The sequence below is a fragment of the Xiphias gladius genome, chromosome 21 (assembly GCF_016859285.1).
Source record: "Xiphias gladius isolate SHS-SW01 ecotype Sanya breed wild chromosome 21, ASM1685928v1, whole genome shotgun sequence".
NCBI lineage: Eukaryota > Metazoa > Chordata > Actinopteri > Istiophoriformes > Xiphiidae > Xiphias > Xiphias gladius.
In genome coordinates this window covers 7,134,950-7,151,677 of record NC_053420.1, presented here as the reverse complement: position 1 = coordinate 7,151,677, position 16,728 = coordinate 7,134,950, and the positions used below count along the sequence as shown (strand labels likewise).

Genomic DNA, 16,728 nt, shown 5'->3' with positions numbered 1-16,728 from the left:
GGGCCACACGGGTATCTGCCTTTTCCATCCTCTGCTCTCCTGCACCACCTTCCCTTGTCCTCTCAGCTGCCCCCTAAGCTGTCGGACTGAGAGATAAAGAGGCAGAAAACTAGCACACCCACCCCCAACTCCACTCCATCAATGGCCCCCTTGGACAAAGCTGCTGTCTTTGCAACATGCTAACCGGTCTGAGAGGGAGGAGGGAGGGAGAGGAGAGACAGCATGAAGGAAGGAAAGAGAGAAACTGTTTGGAGGACAACAAATATATACGCCTCTCACCTCCTTGTCCTTAGTAGCGTGTCCGCCGAGAAGCCTCTGGCACTCCCTGGTGACCCTTTAATCCTGGTAGCCTCCCATAATCTCTAAGTTTTTACCACACTGCCGGGTCCAACACAGTCATCTTTATGGTCTCCCCTGAGGGCTGCAAGTGGTTGAACACAGATTGGAATTCTCCTGTGCTGTTTACTTTCCCACAACTTCTCCCCTGCACCGTGTGCACTAGCAGCTCTAGATGAGGTAACCCTCTTTGCTCCCTCCCCTTTCTCTCTGCCTCTCTCGCCTCTCTGGCTCTGTCCCTCCCTCTATATTCCCTCTCTGTCCCTCTGTTTTCTAGATGGGTCCTTTCCCCCCTTCAGCCCCTCCAGTCTCATTCTGTCCTTTCTTTGGTTTTTCCTCCCTCCTCCCACTCTCCAGACCCCTGCTGCTGTCCAGACAGCAGCACAAAGCAGGGTGAGGGCTCTCAACCACAACTAGCCAATGGCAGGGTGACAAAGTTAGGAATGTGGCCAATGAAAAGCCTAGGTGGCAGAATTTTTACCAATCAGGGGAGCTATTCAGAAGAAGTGGGCTGGACAAAAGGAATTAGGGCCAATGCTGTCTCACAGCACTTCCATATGGGACTGCAGGTGTGTGTGTGTTCACACAATGTATTTGGGATATTTGTATGAATTCCTTGTTAATGGGTGAAAAAAAGATAATTATTATTATTATTTTTATATGAGAAGAGAATCGGGAGGCTGAGTTCTGGTACAGTGAAGACATTTGAAGTTAGCAGGCATATGAATTGGAGCAATAGATAGAGAATAGAAATAGAAACGTCTGAATCAAAAATGTAAACACTGACTGTCTGTAGATTTAATATAAATGTTTGGTATAGCGCATGAGAAGAATGTTTCTCCTCAGCATATGAGAAGAAAGTAGAGGGTTTTCAGCATTAAAGTTCTTATTTTTCTGTTTAATCCTTATTAAATCAGGAAGTGTCTTAAGATAATGCCCAGAATGACAGTGTAGAGAACCTTACACAAAGTCACATAAAATTACACAAGGTTTATTTATATAAAGCACATAAGCACAATATGATTGTATCAGTGTCCATTCGTTCATTCACCGACTGATTTGTTCTTTGTCTATTTGTCCACCCTTTTAAAATGGGTTTGGTTTATTACTTTGGGCCATAAATTGGCCAAATTATTAGTTCTTTCGTCATCCGATTGTTAACATTGCTTTACTAATTCACTTACTTATTCGGATACCTATGATCTGTGTGGTAGGCTAATACTACATACAGTACATACCTGAAACAAATGAGGGTACCAGTGTAGTGGCATCATTGGGTTTGAGTTTCACATTCTTAAAAGTTTTATGCAGTATTCCCAAACCTTAAATCAAGAAGTATTCAGATCCTTTTCCTACTGTTAAAGCAGCAATACAAGGATTAAAATGTACTTGAAGTATCAAAACTAAAAGTACTTATTATTCAGTAGAATGGCCCATCAGTGATAGATTTTTATAATATTATATTATGATTACTGGTGCTTTAACTAAGTGGCTGTCAAATAACTTTACTCAGTTACATTCCACCATTGATCTAATGTATTTATATCATTTGTGTTTGGGCTATTCTGTGGCTACTCCGTGAATGGCGTCTGTCTGCTATTTTTGACCTAACTATCTACACCAGTGTTTCTATTTCTGCTTCTAATCACATTTACAGTCCTGCAGGCTCAAGCAGCTTGTGGCGCGCAGCACTAGAAGACATCGCACAGTGGACACGGGTTCATGTGTGAGGACAAGTCAATAAAGTCAACTGTTTTGCTTAAATCTGAAGCCCTCCTCAGCTCAACTCAGTTATTCACTGGCACACTTCTTTCCGTCCGTAGACTAAGACTACAAGGGGGGGAAAAAAAACAATCACACAATGTTACTGTTGTCCAGAAGATTTATTAAAACACATTGAACAAATACACAGAATACAAATAAAAAGATGACAATTCACTTTTTTTCATTCAATTGCTATACAGCACAAATATCAGAACCATAACACAGCTTGGAGCTCATTGTCTGTAAATGCTAGATACACTACCTCCTCCCCAAAGTGAACCGTCATATCGAACGCTTCACATGCTGTGCATTCACTGCAACAAATGCGCCTTTTATCAGGGTCTTTTGGTAGCTTTTGAAGCCATGTTAATAAGCATGTACATACATTGTTAACATATTTATAATATTAGACTGAAGCCTTTTTTTTCTAACAGACGTTACATTCATACTGACTTCAGTTTGATTGCATTTCATTGCAGTATGTTTTTGATGTCATCTCATGAGCATCACGCCAGAGGGAAAAGACAGGATTTGATTTGATTGATGAGCACATACTGAATGGTGCACACTGCAGTTCTATGGCAACACCATCCAGCCGACATTCATCTTTTTTCAGTTTGATACATAAATCTATATGAGATGGACTTATCTCTGAAAAATCTTTCAAGTATATACATGTTTCTGAGGTTCTATCCGTCAAGCAACCTAATACATGTAATGGTCAAGTAATTGATGAAATGAACAGAAACACAGTGAACATAACAGCACCGAGTAACACTAAGAAAGAATAGCACAAAAACTGATATGATGCACTTCAAGGTTGATCTCAAAATGAGTCGGATAATGTTTTGTAACTCAATTTTAGGTCTAAGTTAAAGCGAGTCTGAGAGCTGATGGGCGAGGAGGTTGCAGCCACACAATCTAAGTAAGTCAAAAGGGGTCAGATGAGGGCACCTCAGGACAATCATTTGAACTGGCAAAAGGAGAGTAAAAAAAATCCACTCACCAAATCTGTACAGCACTACCTCTTCAGTTTAGATCAGTCCAATCACCATCATCATCCCAACAATGTCAAATAAGTGCTGTGGCAATGGCAATAACAATACAAACAGGTAATGCCACTGATCTTTGGGAAAAACAAAAAAAGACAAATATGTCGATAAGAATTTGCACCTTGAGTCCAAACATTCGAGCAATGCCTTCATTGAAAAGGAAATTCAGATTGTTTTACTCGGTGGACAGTCACTTTAGCACACGATAATAGTAGATGGAATGGACTAGATATGTAGCTATCCCATGCTAAAGTGCCTCCACACCAGGTGAAGCAATAGGTGACGACAGACACTTGAGAGAACCAAAACGTAACTGAGGAAGCTGGAGGTGAAGACATCATCTAAGAGTAATGTTGTGCAACGTTGGTCCTTAAAAGCTGATGTACAGAGAGTGTTCCTTCAAATGTAGGGTCAGACTGCAACACTACCAATTACAGTCTTCACCTCTGTGGAGGAAATGCCCTGCATCAAAGAGCAAATCGTACTAGATCATCTTCTTTAATGGCACCAAATGACCAAATTCAAACATCTAATGTTAAAAAAGAGAAGCAAACAGAAGCTCATTCTGCGACAAATACAAGACTTAAGGTGACATTTCACCATAAGGACTTATGTTCTTATTCAGTTCTAACAATGAGAGGGAACTGGGAAAGTCCCTGGGATGTAAGAGGAAAAAAAAAAAGCCACAGCCTCTCCACTCAGGACTCTGCTCTCAGTTAGGCCCGAACATTAAAGCCCTGTATGTGGAAGTAGACCAGATGAGTTCCTGTTTATAGTGCAGTCCCACTGGTCATGGCCCCAGGGTTAAGTTCTACAGCCACTACTAACATTCAAATATAGAAAGAATCACAAATATCGTACCATACACAGAAATACTCAGTCTTCTCTGAAATTGGTTAAAAATCATTTTTCCTCTTCCGCAGCTTCTTCTGCTCTGCCCGATCTTCATATATGATACCAAGCCAGGCCTCTGATTTCATCCATGTATGTATACATATTTCACTATGATTAGACCTATGTGAGGTAAAATAAACAGCAGTCTCTGAGTATATACAGTACAAGAGGCCAACCCTCACGGGTCCTGCAGTCGAGCGTGTCTGCAGGTTTGGCAGAAATTAACTTCGCCAAATTACCAGCGGGTGGCAGTCTTTAGAGGATTCAGACAGACTGTGTCCAGCTACTGCATACATGATAATAGTTTTTGATGCTTTCAAATCAATAATTTATCCACTGGTTACTACATGAATGGCGAAAAGACATATTCATTTAAAGTAACAATATTGGCCCTCAAAAAGAAAAAAAAACAATCTCCTATCAGACTATGACTGAAGACATCCTTGACTCCACTCCTCTTCACAGAGAAAAAGCTCACAGTGTACAATGAGTGGGTAGATTGATAAAAGCAGCAGGGCGCACGCAGAATGAATCAGTCGAGGCTGGCACGAATAAAACACACATTCCAAGATTAGAATGAGCCCCGAACAAGAGCATCAGAAGCTCAGCACTGCCAACTCGCTTGAGTTTCGCCTCGTAGTGAGGGGCTGAAAAAGAAATCCTCTGTCAGGAAAGCTGCTCCTTTTTCCCTCCTAATCCTCTCCTCTACTGAAATGCTTCTATATGATCCTCAAAAGATAAAAGTGCAATTGTTAAGATAGATACATCTGCATTAATCAAAAAGTTAATCGCCTTATCCGTAGACAGCAGAGAGCTTGATTTCGTAGATTTTTAAGTCGGGAAGGAGCAGGAGAAAGAGGACGATGTGGCAGAAGAGATGGGCGGCTGTCATCCATGCAGATTCCATCCCTGGGAGTTTCCTGACCTCAGGTCAGTGTTACAGAGCTTGTCTAGTCCTCAATACAGATGACATCACTAGGTTTGCCTGACTTGAGGTCAGGTGTAGCCACGTCTCTCAAGGAGTCGAGTGACTTCTTGTCTAGATGGCTTGTAGGGGGTGGGGGGCCATTGGAGGACACTAAGGAGGAAAGAGATCAAACGTTTTAGGGGTTAATTGCGAAAAAAGGTATTATCTGTGTTGAACCTTACTTAGCGTACTACAGTGAGAGGTGTGAGATCTAAAAACGTTTCAGTTCAGTGACTTACAAACAGAGCGAGCACAGTAGCTTCAGCATCTTTACTAAAACTTGAAACCCAAAGGGAGCATACCCAGAATGTCTCCCACAATCCCTCACTGTGTGCGCGACTGAGGTAAGTGCAGTGTGTCACCGCCGAATCGGGACATCGATCTGTAAGCTGTGATGGGTGTCTACATGAAACTAAGATGCAAGTTGAAATTAATCAGGACAATCCTTTAACTTTATGGGCCCTCACATCCAATCCGGTTTAGCAACCATCCAGAGACATTAGCAGAGTAACCGTATCCACTACATAAATTAGCACATGTCGTACACTGAAATACATAAATGTCAAATTCAAATTTAGTAATTGTGTGCAATTTGTGGAAAGATCCTCTTAATCATATGAAAAATATCTAATGTCTAGTGTTTCAAAAGGATTACTGGCGGCAAGAAAAATCAATTGCCATTGAAACATTTTTAGACTTTGGCTCATAGAATATTTAGTGGATGTTTGCCAATAAGGCCTCGTTCACCGTAACTGATTTATATCAGTCAACTGAAAACCGAATTACAGTTAACAGATAACAGAATCTACGTGGCATGAACGACCTCCAACATCCCTCTCCCACGTGCTTTCTGTCACCTATTATCCACTGTAAGTGTTGATCCTTACCGCTGACGTAGGGTCCCAGGGGCATCTGACTGTAGTTGACCATGGGCTGCCCACCTGGTCCTCTGAACCCCCCGCCGAAGCTGCTGCTGTACATCTGGGAGCAGCCAAACCCACCCTGACTGAAAGGCTGAGGAACATACATGGAGATCAGTGATCCCGCGGCATGCCAGAGCTTCGCGGGTCTCATTTACAGAATGACAACACGAAGGTAATCCTATTACGGCGACACAGCAGGTATCCAGCAGGTAATGGTGCTTCTGCCGTGGAAGCATCGGTGATGTCAGGTCATTGATTTTTTTTTCCATGACGTTACTTAAACATCATTTATTAACGGGATGCATGCTGGTTAGAAATTCTGCCCGGCTCCGCAGAACGTCACCACGTCACGGGACACGAAAACCTCGCAGCTGCAAGGCGGCTGCAGCTTTCCGAGTCGGGCGCTGCAGCTGCTCTCCTCCGGCTGCAGCGACGGGGAACGACCTCTGTGACAGACCGACGACAGAACTTGGCCCAGAGGCTTCACCCACGTCGTGTGGTATGTTTTTATTAGTTGATGGGTTTCTTTGAATGGGTTTTTGGTTAGATGCCTGAAATAAGGCCTGAGGTTAACACAAGCTCAAGACTTTTTCTCTTTTTCACTTCGTTTCCTTCTTCTTTGCTTCTTTTTTTTTTTTCTTTCTGAAAATTTTTCCCACCAAAGTTTCCTTCAAAATACAACCGTAATCTGTGCTGGGCTAAATTAGAGTCTGATTGTTACCAATACTGTCATCTAATACTGTTTGTAGAATGTAGAATAAAGTGCTTCATTTCCTACATTAAACGCCAGTAACAGGCGTCCCTAATGTATCCACCATTTCTAATTTTGCCTCATTTTATCCTTGACTGATTATATATTCAAATCGGCTGCAGGATTTAACAGCGCTTAACTTGACACTCTGAATTACACCCTGTTGAGCCGTTCCATTCACGTTTCAAGTGGATCCAGTCAGATGATTGGAGCATAGGGGCCACATATGCAGGATGTTTCCTGGGCTCTGTCAAAGATCTCAAGATCTCTTTTTAGAGGAAAAAAATTTTCAACGATCCAGTATCTGGATAATCCAAATCAGTTCTTCTCACTTTATGCATCATGTACGCAGAAAGATTACACACAGTATTAACTGAAGTGGCAGTGCCGTGCGCAGCATGAAAAATGCAACCAGATGCAACGGCCTCATGAATGAATTTAACAAACAGAAGCACATCTTGGTCCTACCACTTGTAGCCGACAGACATGACTGTCTACTAAGAAATGTGCACACTGCGTGCGCTGGCAGGAATTGTCAGTGTTTCCTGAAACAGAAAATTCTGCTCTACCCCTGGAACCAGTTTTTGGGTTGCCGTACGATGGATGTGGCACGCTGCATTCATGCTGGGATGAGGTGAGCCAATATTCAGGGAAACTGTCTGTTCCACCCCCGCTGCACCCGACCGTGGGGCTCCCCCACCTGCTGAATCCAACTTTAAACCCTGCTCCTACATATCCAGCGTGTCTGATGAGCTCGTTCTTAGAAGTTATTTTCCTCCAGTAGGAACGCAAGTGCATAAAAAAATAAAATTAAACAAAACCAACAACAACAAAGGACAGCGAGTCAGATTGCCAACCGTTTCCATGGTTACGACGAGAGTTGGCATAGCAACCAAAAAAAAAAAAAAGGCACAGTCAGAGCACGTGACCAATCACACTGCTGGGCTGAAATGACCTCTTGTATTAAAGAATATAAAACACACATTCAGTTCTGGAGAACAGATGCAGGAGGGATGCGAGTATTGAGACAGCAGAGCCTTTGGTAAATCCTCTGGGACGGAAAAACGGAGCTCAGTGGTGAAAGTAAACAACGACTTTTTTCACATTACGCCCGGGGAATCTCTCCCATGGGGGGATCGCATGTCTCCGCAGGTTTTTGAGGGAATAGCGTGGTTCCCGAGCCGTGGCTACAGAATTTTTTGGACGGTTTTTAGACCGTAGCCTTTTAATCTTAGGTCCTGTCACACATCACAGCGAGCCTCGATTCCTCAGCCTTGTGAGCCAGCCTCAACTGCGTAATAATCACCTGCAAAAAAAATCTCCATCTTATAGTGCTAAAATTGTATGTCTTCCAACAAATGAGTTCAGATAACTTCCCTCCTATTATTAAGGAAATCAAACAGAAGAATGGCTTGTACTTCATACCACACAAAATAATTACTTGTTGTTGTAAAGTCACCCGACCTTCCTGACCACCGCGTCTCGTCTCACCTGCTGTGGTGGAGGCTCGCTGCCCCGACTGGTGAGGCGGCTGAGGATGCTCCTCTCAGACATCTGTAGGCGGGCCGACACCGGTGGGATCCTGGACAGCATGTTGGGCAGTCGTGTCACGTCTGCCTTCATGTCGCTCAGAAGCTCCTCCAGCTGGTTCAGCACTGTAGGACCGGGAGAACACACAACCGGCATGTCAGAAAAGAGGGCCTTTACTCACGTCGGCACGTGTAGTATTAATTAGCGAGAAAAAGATGAGTGCTGGAAAAACGCAGGAAATAGTTTCGGAAAATTTAGTGAGAGTAAGCTCAAATTATTAAAAAAGAGAAATAAAAATTAATTGTGTGATCTAGAGCCTGAAATTACAGCTCCCAAGGACTAAATGCCATAAATTCTTTCACTGGCAGATAAGTCAATAAGTGTCACAGGCAGCAACATTTTGAAACGATAACATTTTTAACACATCCGTTTGTTACAGTCTTTGCTCTTGGCTTCCTCCCAAACTTTCATCCTACTAATAGCTGTAAGCGTGTTTCGACCGTGAGTCAAATTAACACGAAGTGACGCCGCTGTGTCAAACAGGATCTTTACTGGCTGCGACGTGCGAAGCTCCACACATAGCAGTGGTGGTGGAGGCATCTGTATGCGGTTCCTTTTGTAGCCTGCTTAATGTTTGGACGGGGGGATAAACCTGTTTTTCCGACTGAAATCCCCCTGTTTTTAGGAATTTACTACAGCGTGTCCGCATCTCGAGACAAGAAAAGAGTGAGGCTGGTCAACTGCCTTAGGATAAATAAAACAAACATGAGTTTAGAAAGTCCTCGATAAAGAAATGGATTTGCATTAGAAACAGGTTAGTTCCAAAAAAAAAAAAAAAAAAAAAAACGGCTCGATAAAAAAGATTTATTTTTCAGTGCAACAACAGCAATTATAGCACTGTGTTGATTTTATGTATTTTTTTCCAATGGAACGGCACAGTGTTAAAAAACAAGACCAAAGGAAAAACTATGAGCAAGTATTTAATAAAATATGCTTTCTCGATACATTAATAGTAAAATATTGATAATTCTGGGGGGAATTTAAGGAGATTCATATTTCGCCCTTGCTTCTTCAATGAATGTTTCATGCACAACCTGATTTTACACACAGCACAGACGACCGGTGGGCTGACAAATGTCTTATGAAAAATTTATATCGGTACATTTTGCCCTGTAGAAGTCATTTGTGCAGGATTATTTTCCTCCAGCCTTTGGCAGACGAGGCAGAAATTCTGACTATTATGGCTACTGCTATTTTGGAGACCTTTGTGCAGCACGGCATTGGCAGGCTTGTTCCCAGCCAGAGACTCTTTGGACAGGTGCTGGTGGGACTCTGCCAGGCATTCCACCTCGGCGAAACGAGTGTTGAGAGCCATGGCCGGGTGACTGGGGTCCTGGGTCATATTTAGGTAAGCCGCCCGCCTCAGCTGCTCCTCAATCACCAGAGCCTGCTCCAGCAGCTACGGAGGGAGGTGGGGAAAGAAAAAGGGAGCATGAAACACAGACCTGACAGGCAGAGGGGAAGGCATTTTGAGAGACGGTTTGTTTCAGTTTGCATTCAGATACGACAAATCCTTTAATCCTTGAATTTGTCAGTCTTCGGTAGTTCACTTTAATTATAAAGACTCGAGGATTGCCTTGAAGCGCCGAGCCAGGAACTTGTTCTTCATCTCTAGGTAGTTGCCCTTATGCATCTCAGTCTTAAAGGGCTCATTCAGAATAGCATAACGCGGGTCATTCTGAATGTCCTGCCAGCGAGCGTAGCCATGTCTGAGATAGATTCCCGGTCAAGAAAAAACAAACGGAAGCACAGAGCCTCATAAAAATCTTAAAATAAAACAGCTAAATGGCTTTGCGGCAGGCGTAGTTCTATACTGCTCCTCACATTTTGTAAATATCAGCCCCTCAACCGCTGCTCCCCCCGGTCATAATTACATTACTCTGCCAGATGCTAAGCTTCTCACTCCTGCATCTGGGAAAAGGATACGTTACGATGCCAGCCAACAGCCAGTAGTCATGGCGACGGTGCCAGATGTCATGCATCTTTCCAGAAGACAGTGCAGCTCGCTCTTCAGTCTGCCAGAGGGTGTGCAGCTCTGGCGGCATTAATATCAAGACAGACAGTTTGTGCAAAAATACAAAGTAATATTCAAGATCCTTCGAGCGAAGAGAAGTAAGAGCACATTAAAAAACACAATCAAGATTGATGACAAAAAAAAAGCTACTTCGTTATGGCACCTTATCAGTGACTCTTCTTTTTCCACTAATGTGTGAACTGATGAAACCAAAATAGTTTGAAACTTAGCTGCACAATATTACAGAACAACATTATGGAAATGAGTCAGAGCCGTTTAAGAACATATTTCAACTCCAAGTCTGTGTTTTATATACATGTCCTACTGACAAAAACGACACTAACTTGAAGTTTGTTCCTATAGCTTTAAAATTTTAAATTTAAAACCAGCTTTAAGACCACATAATCAGACACGTACTGTACTGTAGTCATCTAGCGACTGTTAATATAATGTGCAATCAGAACTGGGTTGCAGGTGACAACTGTGAAACTTGTCTTCCATCCTGTGAGGGATTTATGTTCATAAACTTGAATACAGACTTTAGATAATGATAATACGTACAGACGGGTGACAAATTAAAGTAAAAGACTGAAATGAGTCGAGAAACACGATGGCAATGCGCCCCCATCCATAGGACACGGGGGGGGGGGTCACTGACTGTTTTGAGGATGATCCTAAATGTTTTCATTTAGGATCGAATCACAGTCGGATTTATTCTTACCCGTAAAACCTCCGTCGGCAATATTAAACATGAACTTGGCTTTGAATCCATTTTTGTCCTCCTTCCTGCTCTCGTCCATCTCATCCAACGTGTCTTTGTCTCCATTTAATCGACCCTCTAGCGCATCTTCACTCTTCACATCATGCGCAACAGCTACACGAATGACAGAATGATTTGTTAAAAGAGACATCTACATAATGGACTATCACTACACATTGGTTGGCTTTCAAAAAAAGAGCACAGTTATGGTACCATTTCTACCTGTTTTATTCAAGGATCCATAGCATGTATACCTAGCTTATTTTCCTTGTCTTCAGTTTTTGCCAGAGGAGAATCAGTATCTCCTTTGTCCGAGGACTTTTCTGTTTCTTTGCAGGGCTCCACTGCGGATAACAGAGGCAAAAACAGATTAAATTCAACAAAGTACAGGCTCAAAGAAAAATAAATTTTGCAGCAAACGGATCGTGCACCACTCACTTTTAGGCGAGGTCTGACTGGATGACAGCTCTGTCTGTTTCAAACCAGACTCTTTCAGGTTGGCGGACGGCTCCGTCTTTGTGGAGGGTGACTCGGTCCCATCCCTCTCACTGCCTGTTTTCTCCTCTGAGCTGGCCTTGCTGTCGCCGTCAGCCGCCTTCTCGGGTGCAGAGGCTGGCTCGGCACTGGAAGTCTGCCGACCGGGCCGCGGAGGGGGGGAAAGAGGAAAGTCGGTAGAGGGCAAGGGAGCAAGTTAAAAGGTGTCTCAGTTTGACGATAGCATCTTCTGAGGATGATAACGTGAGTTATGGTTAAAGTGTAATGAGCCATGAGGAGATGGACGATTCAATAAAGGAGAGCAGACAGAAAGTGATGGGTCGAGGAAGGAAAAGAAGGACTCACTTCCTGCTCTGACAGTTTCTTGCTATCATGCTCTGTGGTCTCCTTGTCCTCAGCGGTACCCAAGAGAGACTCAGTCTTCTCTACATCCAAAAAAACAACAACAACAATTCAAACTTTATTTTTATCTCAAACTTTCTTTTTTGTTTTTTTTGTCCTGAGCATGAACTTTTAGAGTCTGAGGAAAGCACAACACGATCAATGCAGACACTCTGTTCTGACCTGGGGGGACTGGGGTGCCGGGCTGCGTGGCGACAGGGCTGGCTGGCACAGGGGTGTTGGGATCAGAAGACACACTCTCAGTCAGTTTCTTCAGCTCCATTCCGATGGGAATCAGATCTGGGGAACTCAGCTTCCCATTTACATGCTCAAACTCTTGCACCTACAAAGAGATTGGTTCAACTGTAATAAAATGAAAATCCTGCACTCCCATGGGATGGCATACTTCCCTCAAATAAGGGATTAGGAAGAGATCTATGAATGTGGCCTGCTGAATCACTAGTTTAATTTTTATTTGTCTGTAGTTCAAAATTTAATGTACATTTAGTGAGGCTAAAATGATGAGTGGATTAATCGATTAGTCGATCCACAGAAAAATCAGTGGCATCTGTTTTGATAGTTAATTGTTTCTGTCATTTTTCTTTCTAAAATAGTGAAAAAATGCCAAACATTCTCTGACTCCAGCCTCTCGGATGAGAAGATGTGCTGCTTTATCTTTGGAATATATCACTGTAATCTGAATTATTTTGAGGTTTGGGACTCACAAAACATTTGAACATTTGAACCCATCACTTCTGCAAAGTTGTGATGGGCATGTTTTCCTCTATTTTAAACATTTCATAGACTAAACAATGAATTGATTAATTAAACTCGATAATGAAAATAGTCGTTACTTGCAGCCCTAAAACTTAGTTTTAATTTATCACATTTATTTGTCAGGGACCGTGTAGAAAAATCAACAACTAAAGACAATACGAATACAAGTTCAAAATACTTACTATGGATATTTACACACAGAGATAAGTTGTTTCTAGCTAAATACAACCAGTAACTGTGGCTAACTGAAACAACTGGCAAAGTAATGTTAGCCTGCTTAAGTAGGACACGTTAAGAGTGAAGAGTAAGGTCAGATCAACTATGGTAAACAAATCTGACCTGACATTCGATCAAAACGGTGTTTAATATTGATGTAAACGGGGAATATTTTAAATTACGTTTCACAAAAAGCACCATTTCCCTTAAATTTGTAAACACGATTCCAATAGTGTTCGTCTAAATGGTCAATGGTCATAGTGTTGGTTAGGTTGAGATCATCTGATATTTCCCACTCATTCCGAATGAGCACTACTAACTCTGAAACACATTCAGATTTTCTCCACGTTTTACGTACATCAACAAAACAAAGTCATACCTACATTTTTTTTTTAAGCATCCTACGGCGACTCCCTGTTTACATAACGGATTGCTTTTGATTATCCGATATTATAGATGTTTCCTGGCAACCAGTTTACACATTACTAAAGTCTTTACTGGCTAACACATGTCTGAAGTTTCAATGGTGCAAACTGGCCAAAACTACACCAGCTAGTACTTACTAAGGGCTTTAAACAGGAATTTGGATTTTCAAATATCTGGTCCAACCCAACCCTGATTTCCTAAGAATCCGGGGACCATGTTAGTCTTCTTTTTACCCCGGTGTATACATGGCAAACAAAGCTAACCAAACAGCTAAATTTGTAGTTTGTATGATGTCTAAAACAGGGGAAAGTTTGTTCCCAAAAAGCACTCTTGTCTGCATTTGCCTATTCCTGAAAGGTTTGACCTACTTTCTCTAATCTCTCAGTGCTACGGCGGAAAACCGGGTGTTTCTGCGTTGACGATGCCTTCGGTTGAATAACCAGTACCTTTTTCCTGACAAGGGACATGACCCCGATCCTGGTGAGAACATGCTGACGAGACAGTCCCTCACGTGGGACTCCATCAGCAAAGGTCTCTGCTCCATCTGCCCCCGGCTCACACAGATGTCTCATGAAGAGAGACACGTAGGCCCTGATGAACACATGAAGGAAAAAAAAAGAAAAGAAAAAAAACACTTTACGCTACACGGGACAAGAGGGATTCCTCTGAGGTTGCCAGCACCAAAACCATATTTTACACTGCTGTTAACAGCCCAGGAGAAAAGCAGTAAAAGCAGCAGCACGTGTAGCATTAGCGTCGGCATTGTAGTAGCAGTAATACTAGAATGAGGACCAATAGCTGTGACAGTAGCAGAAGTAGTGGCATGATATTCTTAGCAGGTGTGGCACTTTAGCGGGAGAGATGATAGTAGTAGTAGGAGTAAGCGACGGTCAGGGAATTTGGGAGTTTGAACAGCCTGAGAGGAGTTTACATTCCACAAAACTTACAAATTGTGTGTATTTTATAAGCTGACGCCAGTGTTTTTAAACTCAATGTATATTTAAATTTGACCACTTTTGACCCCACAAATTACTGAATTCATATGGGGTTTAATATTTCTCTATTAGTACTCTATTCCAGTGCCGAGTGGAGAAGGCTTTGAAATAACATTCAGACCCTCGTGTTGGGAAATACGATGTTACACCTAACTGAACACATAAAATATAGAGAATGCAGAGCAATTTAGAGACTTGTTACCTCCGCATTCCTGAAATCCTCACTGCGGCAGCAGTGATAGCAGCTCTACAAGTAGTAGGAGGAACAATAACACTAACAATAGCAGTGATAGCAGTTGGTGGTACAAGTAGTTTTATTTCTAATGTGAGTGCCAATAGTAATCACGGGAGCCATAGCTATAGTAAATGTGGTGGTAGTGGTAGTAATTGAGTGCAGATGCTCTAAAGTAGAAATAACAAATACAACTCAGGGCTACTTATATTCTGAATATTAATTTATTTAACATTGTAAAAAGTGTAAAAGTGATACCGGCAAGGCCAACCTTTGCAAAGCTGGTAAGACTGTGATCTGGGCTAACCAATTAAATGGGAGGAGTTGACAAAATAGCCCAGAACTGCCTCCTAACTTGATGGGCAGGCACCCCTTGACAAAAAGCATACTATCTGAAAATAGAATTATAGTTAAACCGCTTGGCGTATCAAACTTTAAGTACAACGAAGTCGCGGGCGCGTTACCTGAACTCGCGCTCGCTCTTCCCTCTCAGGTCCCTAACCAGCCAGTGAGAGTTGAAAGCGTCCTGGGGAGGCATGCCCCAGCGCATGATGGCATTGAGGAAGGCTTTCCTCTGGCGAGCGTTGAACCCCAGGACCTAGTGAAAGGGGATAAACAGCTTTAGACAGGAAATGGCACAAACGTATCTGAGAGAGAAGATGTAGGATATAAAGTCAAAAAAACAAGCAAAAAACCCCAGAAAAAACAGAATTCTGGTGAAACAATCAGGGGATATTTATTTCTTAGGAAAATTACACTCATAAATACATAGAACAGGCTGCATAGAACTACGTAGTGTCATGAAGTACGGTACATTATGCTGCTTGCTGCCTGTTTTACATCGTAATAACAATGTGATCATTTATTGGTCCCAATTCTGTCCTTGCCCCGTTCCACAGAGTAGTGCGCCTGAACACACGATCAGCACTGGAGGGCAGTGATGCTCGCTGACATACTGGCCTTGAAGATACCCTCCCTGAGTTTGTTATGTTGTCCAATGTGTCGGCCTCTTATTTTACGATTCACAGGGATATCCCGTGAAGGGGAGGGACCCACAACCTATACATACCTCAATACTGCCCCCAACACGTGCAAGTAAGGGCGGCAGAGGTTTGTCTTTCTCACTCTTCAGCTGCCGACGAGACTGTCTGCGCCCACCTGCACAAAGTAAAACCCAGTCCGCCGTTAGAGGGCTCTGTCTCCTAGCGTCCGAGCAAAGTGCCGTATAGCCTCAATAATTTCAAAGGAAGAATTTGTCTGATGTGGTGTCTCCACGGAAAGAGATGTGCTGTACTTGCCAAACCAAAACGACACAATAGTTGTATGAAGGTGATGTTTTTTGTTTGGTTGTTTTTTTTTGCTGCCTACCTTCAGGCCTCTCCTCGAAATCTTCGTCCTCGTCCTCGGACCCCACGGAGTACTCCGACTGATTGTCTGAAAGATCATCCTGCCATTCTGAGCCACACATCAAAGAGAAACAGTACATTGCGTTCGCTTCTGTCGGTGGCCACCCGGGGGCGCCATGGCACTGCAGATTACTACAGACCACTACAGCTGGGCATGCACCTACTTTACCACTTCTGTGCCGCGGATGTGAAGTGAGAGTGTGCTACTCTGCCAGACAGTCACTTTAGAGTGTACTCTAAGCTGCGATGGGCCTCGAAAACTTTACTCTCTCATAGTCTGCTGCTGTTGAACCGCGGCAGTCAGGATCTTGAAGCCACGCTGAAACAGTACAACTACAGGGTATACTGTATAATTACAAGAGACAGAGAAACTGTTGAACTGTTGAACAAAAAGTGCTTCAAACCCCAATGAGAAGACTGCATAAATGCAGGAGATACAAGAGAGCTTTAGGCCAGTATAACGCACCCCGTGGTGGATTTAATGGAGGTCAATCGCTCTTGTTGACACTCACAGTGATTAATTTCTGCTCTGTTCTTGGTTGAACCGAACTGACACGCCCAAAATGATTCTGTGCAAAGATAATGTCACCTTATCAACTCACTCGCGGCGCCAAGCACGTGATGGCACGGCTGCTGAGGCGGTAGCTTGACCAGCACCGTTCTGTTACCGAATTAGCGGGATATCAGAGGTCGATCGCGAGGATTAGTTCACAACAAGAGTCGTCGACGTGCACTAAAGCCAGCAGAGA

At 43.0% G+C, this 16,728-nt stretch overlaps 2 protein-coding genes across 4 annotated transcripts in view; both read right to left on the bottom strand.

Moving 5' to 3' along the window:
• The window catches only part of arhgef10la (Rho guanine nucleotide exchange factor (GEF) 10-like a), a 101,301-nt gene extending 100,735 nt beyond the window's left edge, over positions 1 to 566 (bottom strand). For all 3 annotated transcript variants that reach the window (XM_040159757.1, XM_040159758.1, XM_040159760.1), the window contains exon 1: positions 280 to 566. The gene's annotated coding sequence lies outside the window, so the exon portion shown is untranslated. The remainder of the gene's footprint in view (positions 1 to 279) is intronic.
• A 1,670-nt stretch (positions 567 to 2,236) lies between these two features.
• Positions 2,237 to 16,728, bottom strand: part of chd5 (chromodomain helicase DNA binding protein 5) — a 40,872-nt gene continuing 26,380 nt past the window's right edge. Inside the window, exons 26-40 of the mRNA XM_040116252.1 lie at positions 15,942 to 16,028; positions 15,643 to 15,731; positions 15,038 to 15,171; positions 13,793 to 13,937; positions 12,111 to 12,270; positions 11,892 to 11,971; positions 11,490 to 11,682; positions 11,306 to 11,395; positions 11,013 to 11,165; positions 10,204 to 10,312; positions 9,854 to 9,986; positions 9,481 to 9,676; positions 8,179 to 8,342; positions 5,901 to 6,027; positions 2,237 to 5,124 (exon numbers count right to left, since the gene is read on the bottom strand). Of these exons, the coding sequence (XP_039972186.1) occupies positions 4,997 to 5,124; positions 5,901 to 6,027; positions 8,179 to 8,342; positions 9,481 to 9,676; positions 9,854 to 9,986; positions 10,204 to 10,312; positions 11,013 to 11,165; positions 11,306 to 11,395; positions 11,490 to 11,682; positions 11,892 to 11,971; positions 12,111 to 12,270; positions 13,793 to 13,937; positions 15,038 to 15,171; positions 15,643 to 15,731; positions 15,942 to 16,028 (1,988 nt within the window). The 3' untranslated portion in view covers positions 2,237 to 4,996. The remainder of the gene's footprint in view (positions 5,125 to 5,900; positions 6,028 to 8,178; positions 8,343 to 9,480; positions 9,677 to 9,853; positions 9,987 to 10,203; positions 10,313 to 11,012; positions 11,166 to 11,305; positions 11,396 to 11,489; positions 11,683 to 11,891; positions 11,972 to 12,110; positions 12,271 to 13,792; positions 13,938 to 15,037; positions 15,172 to 15,642; positions 15,732 to 15,941; positions 16,029 to 16,728) is intronic.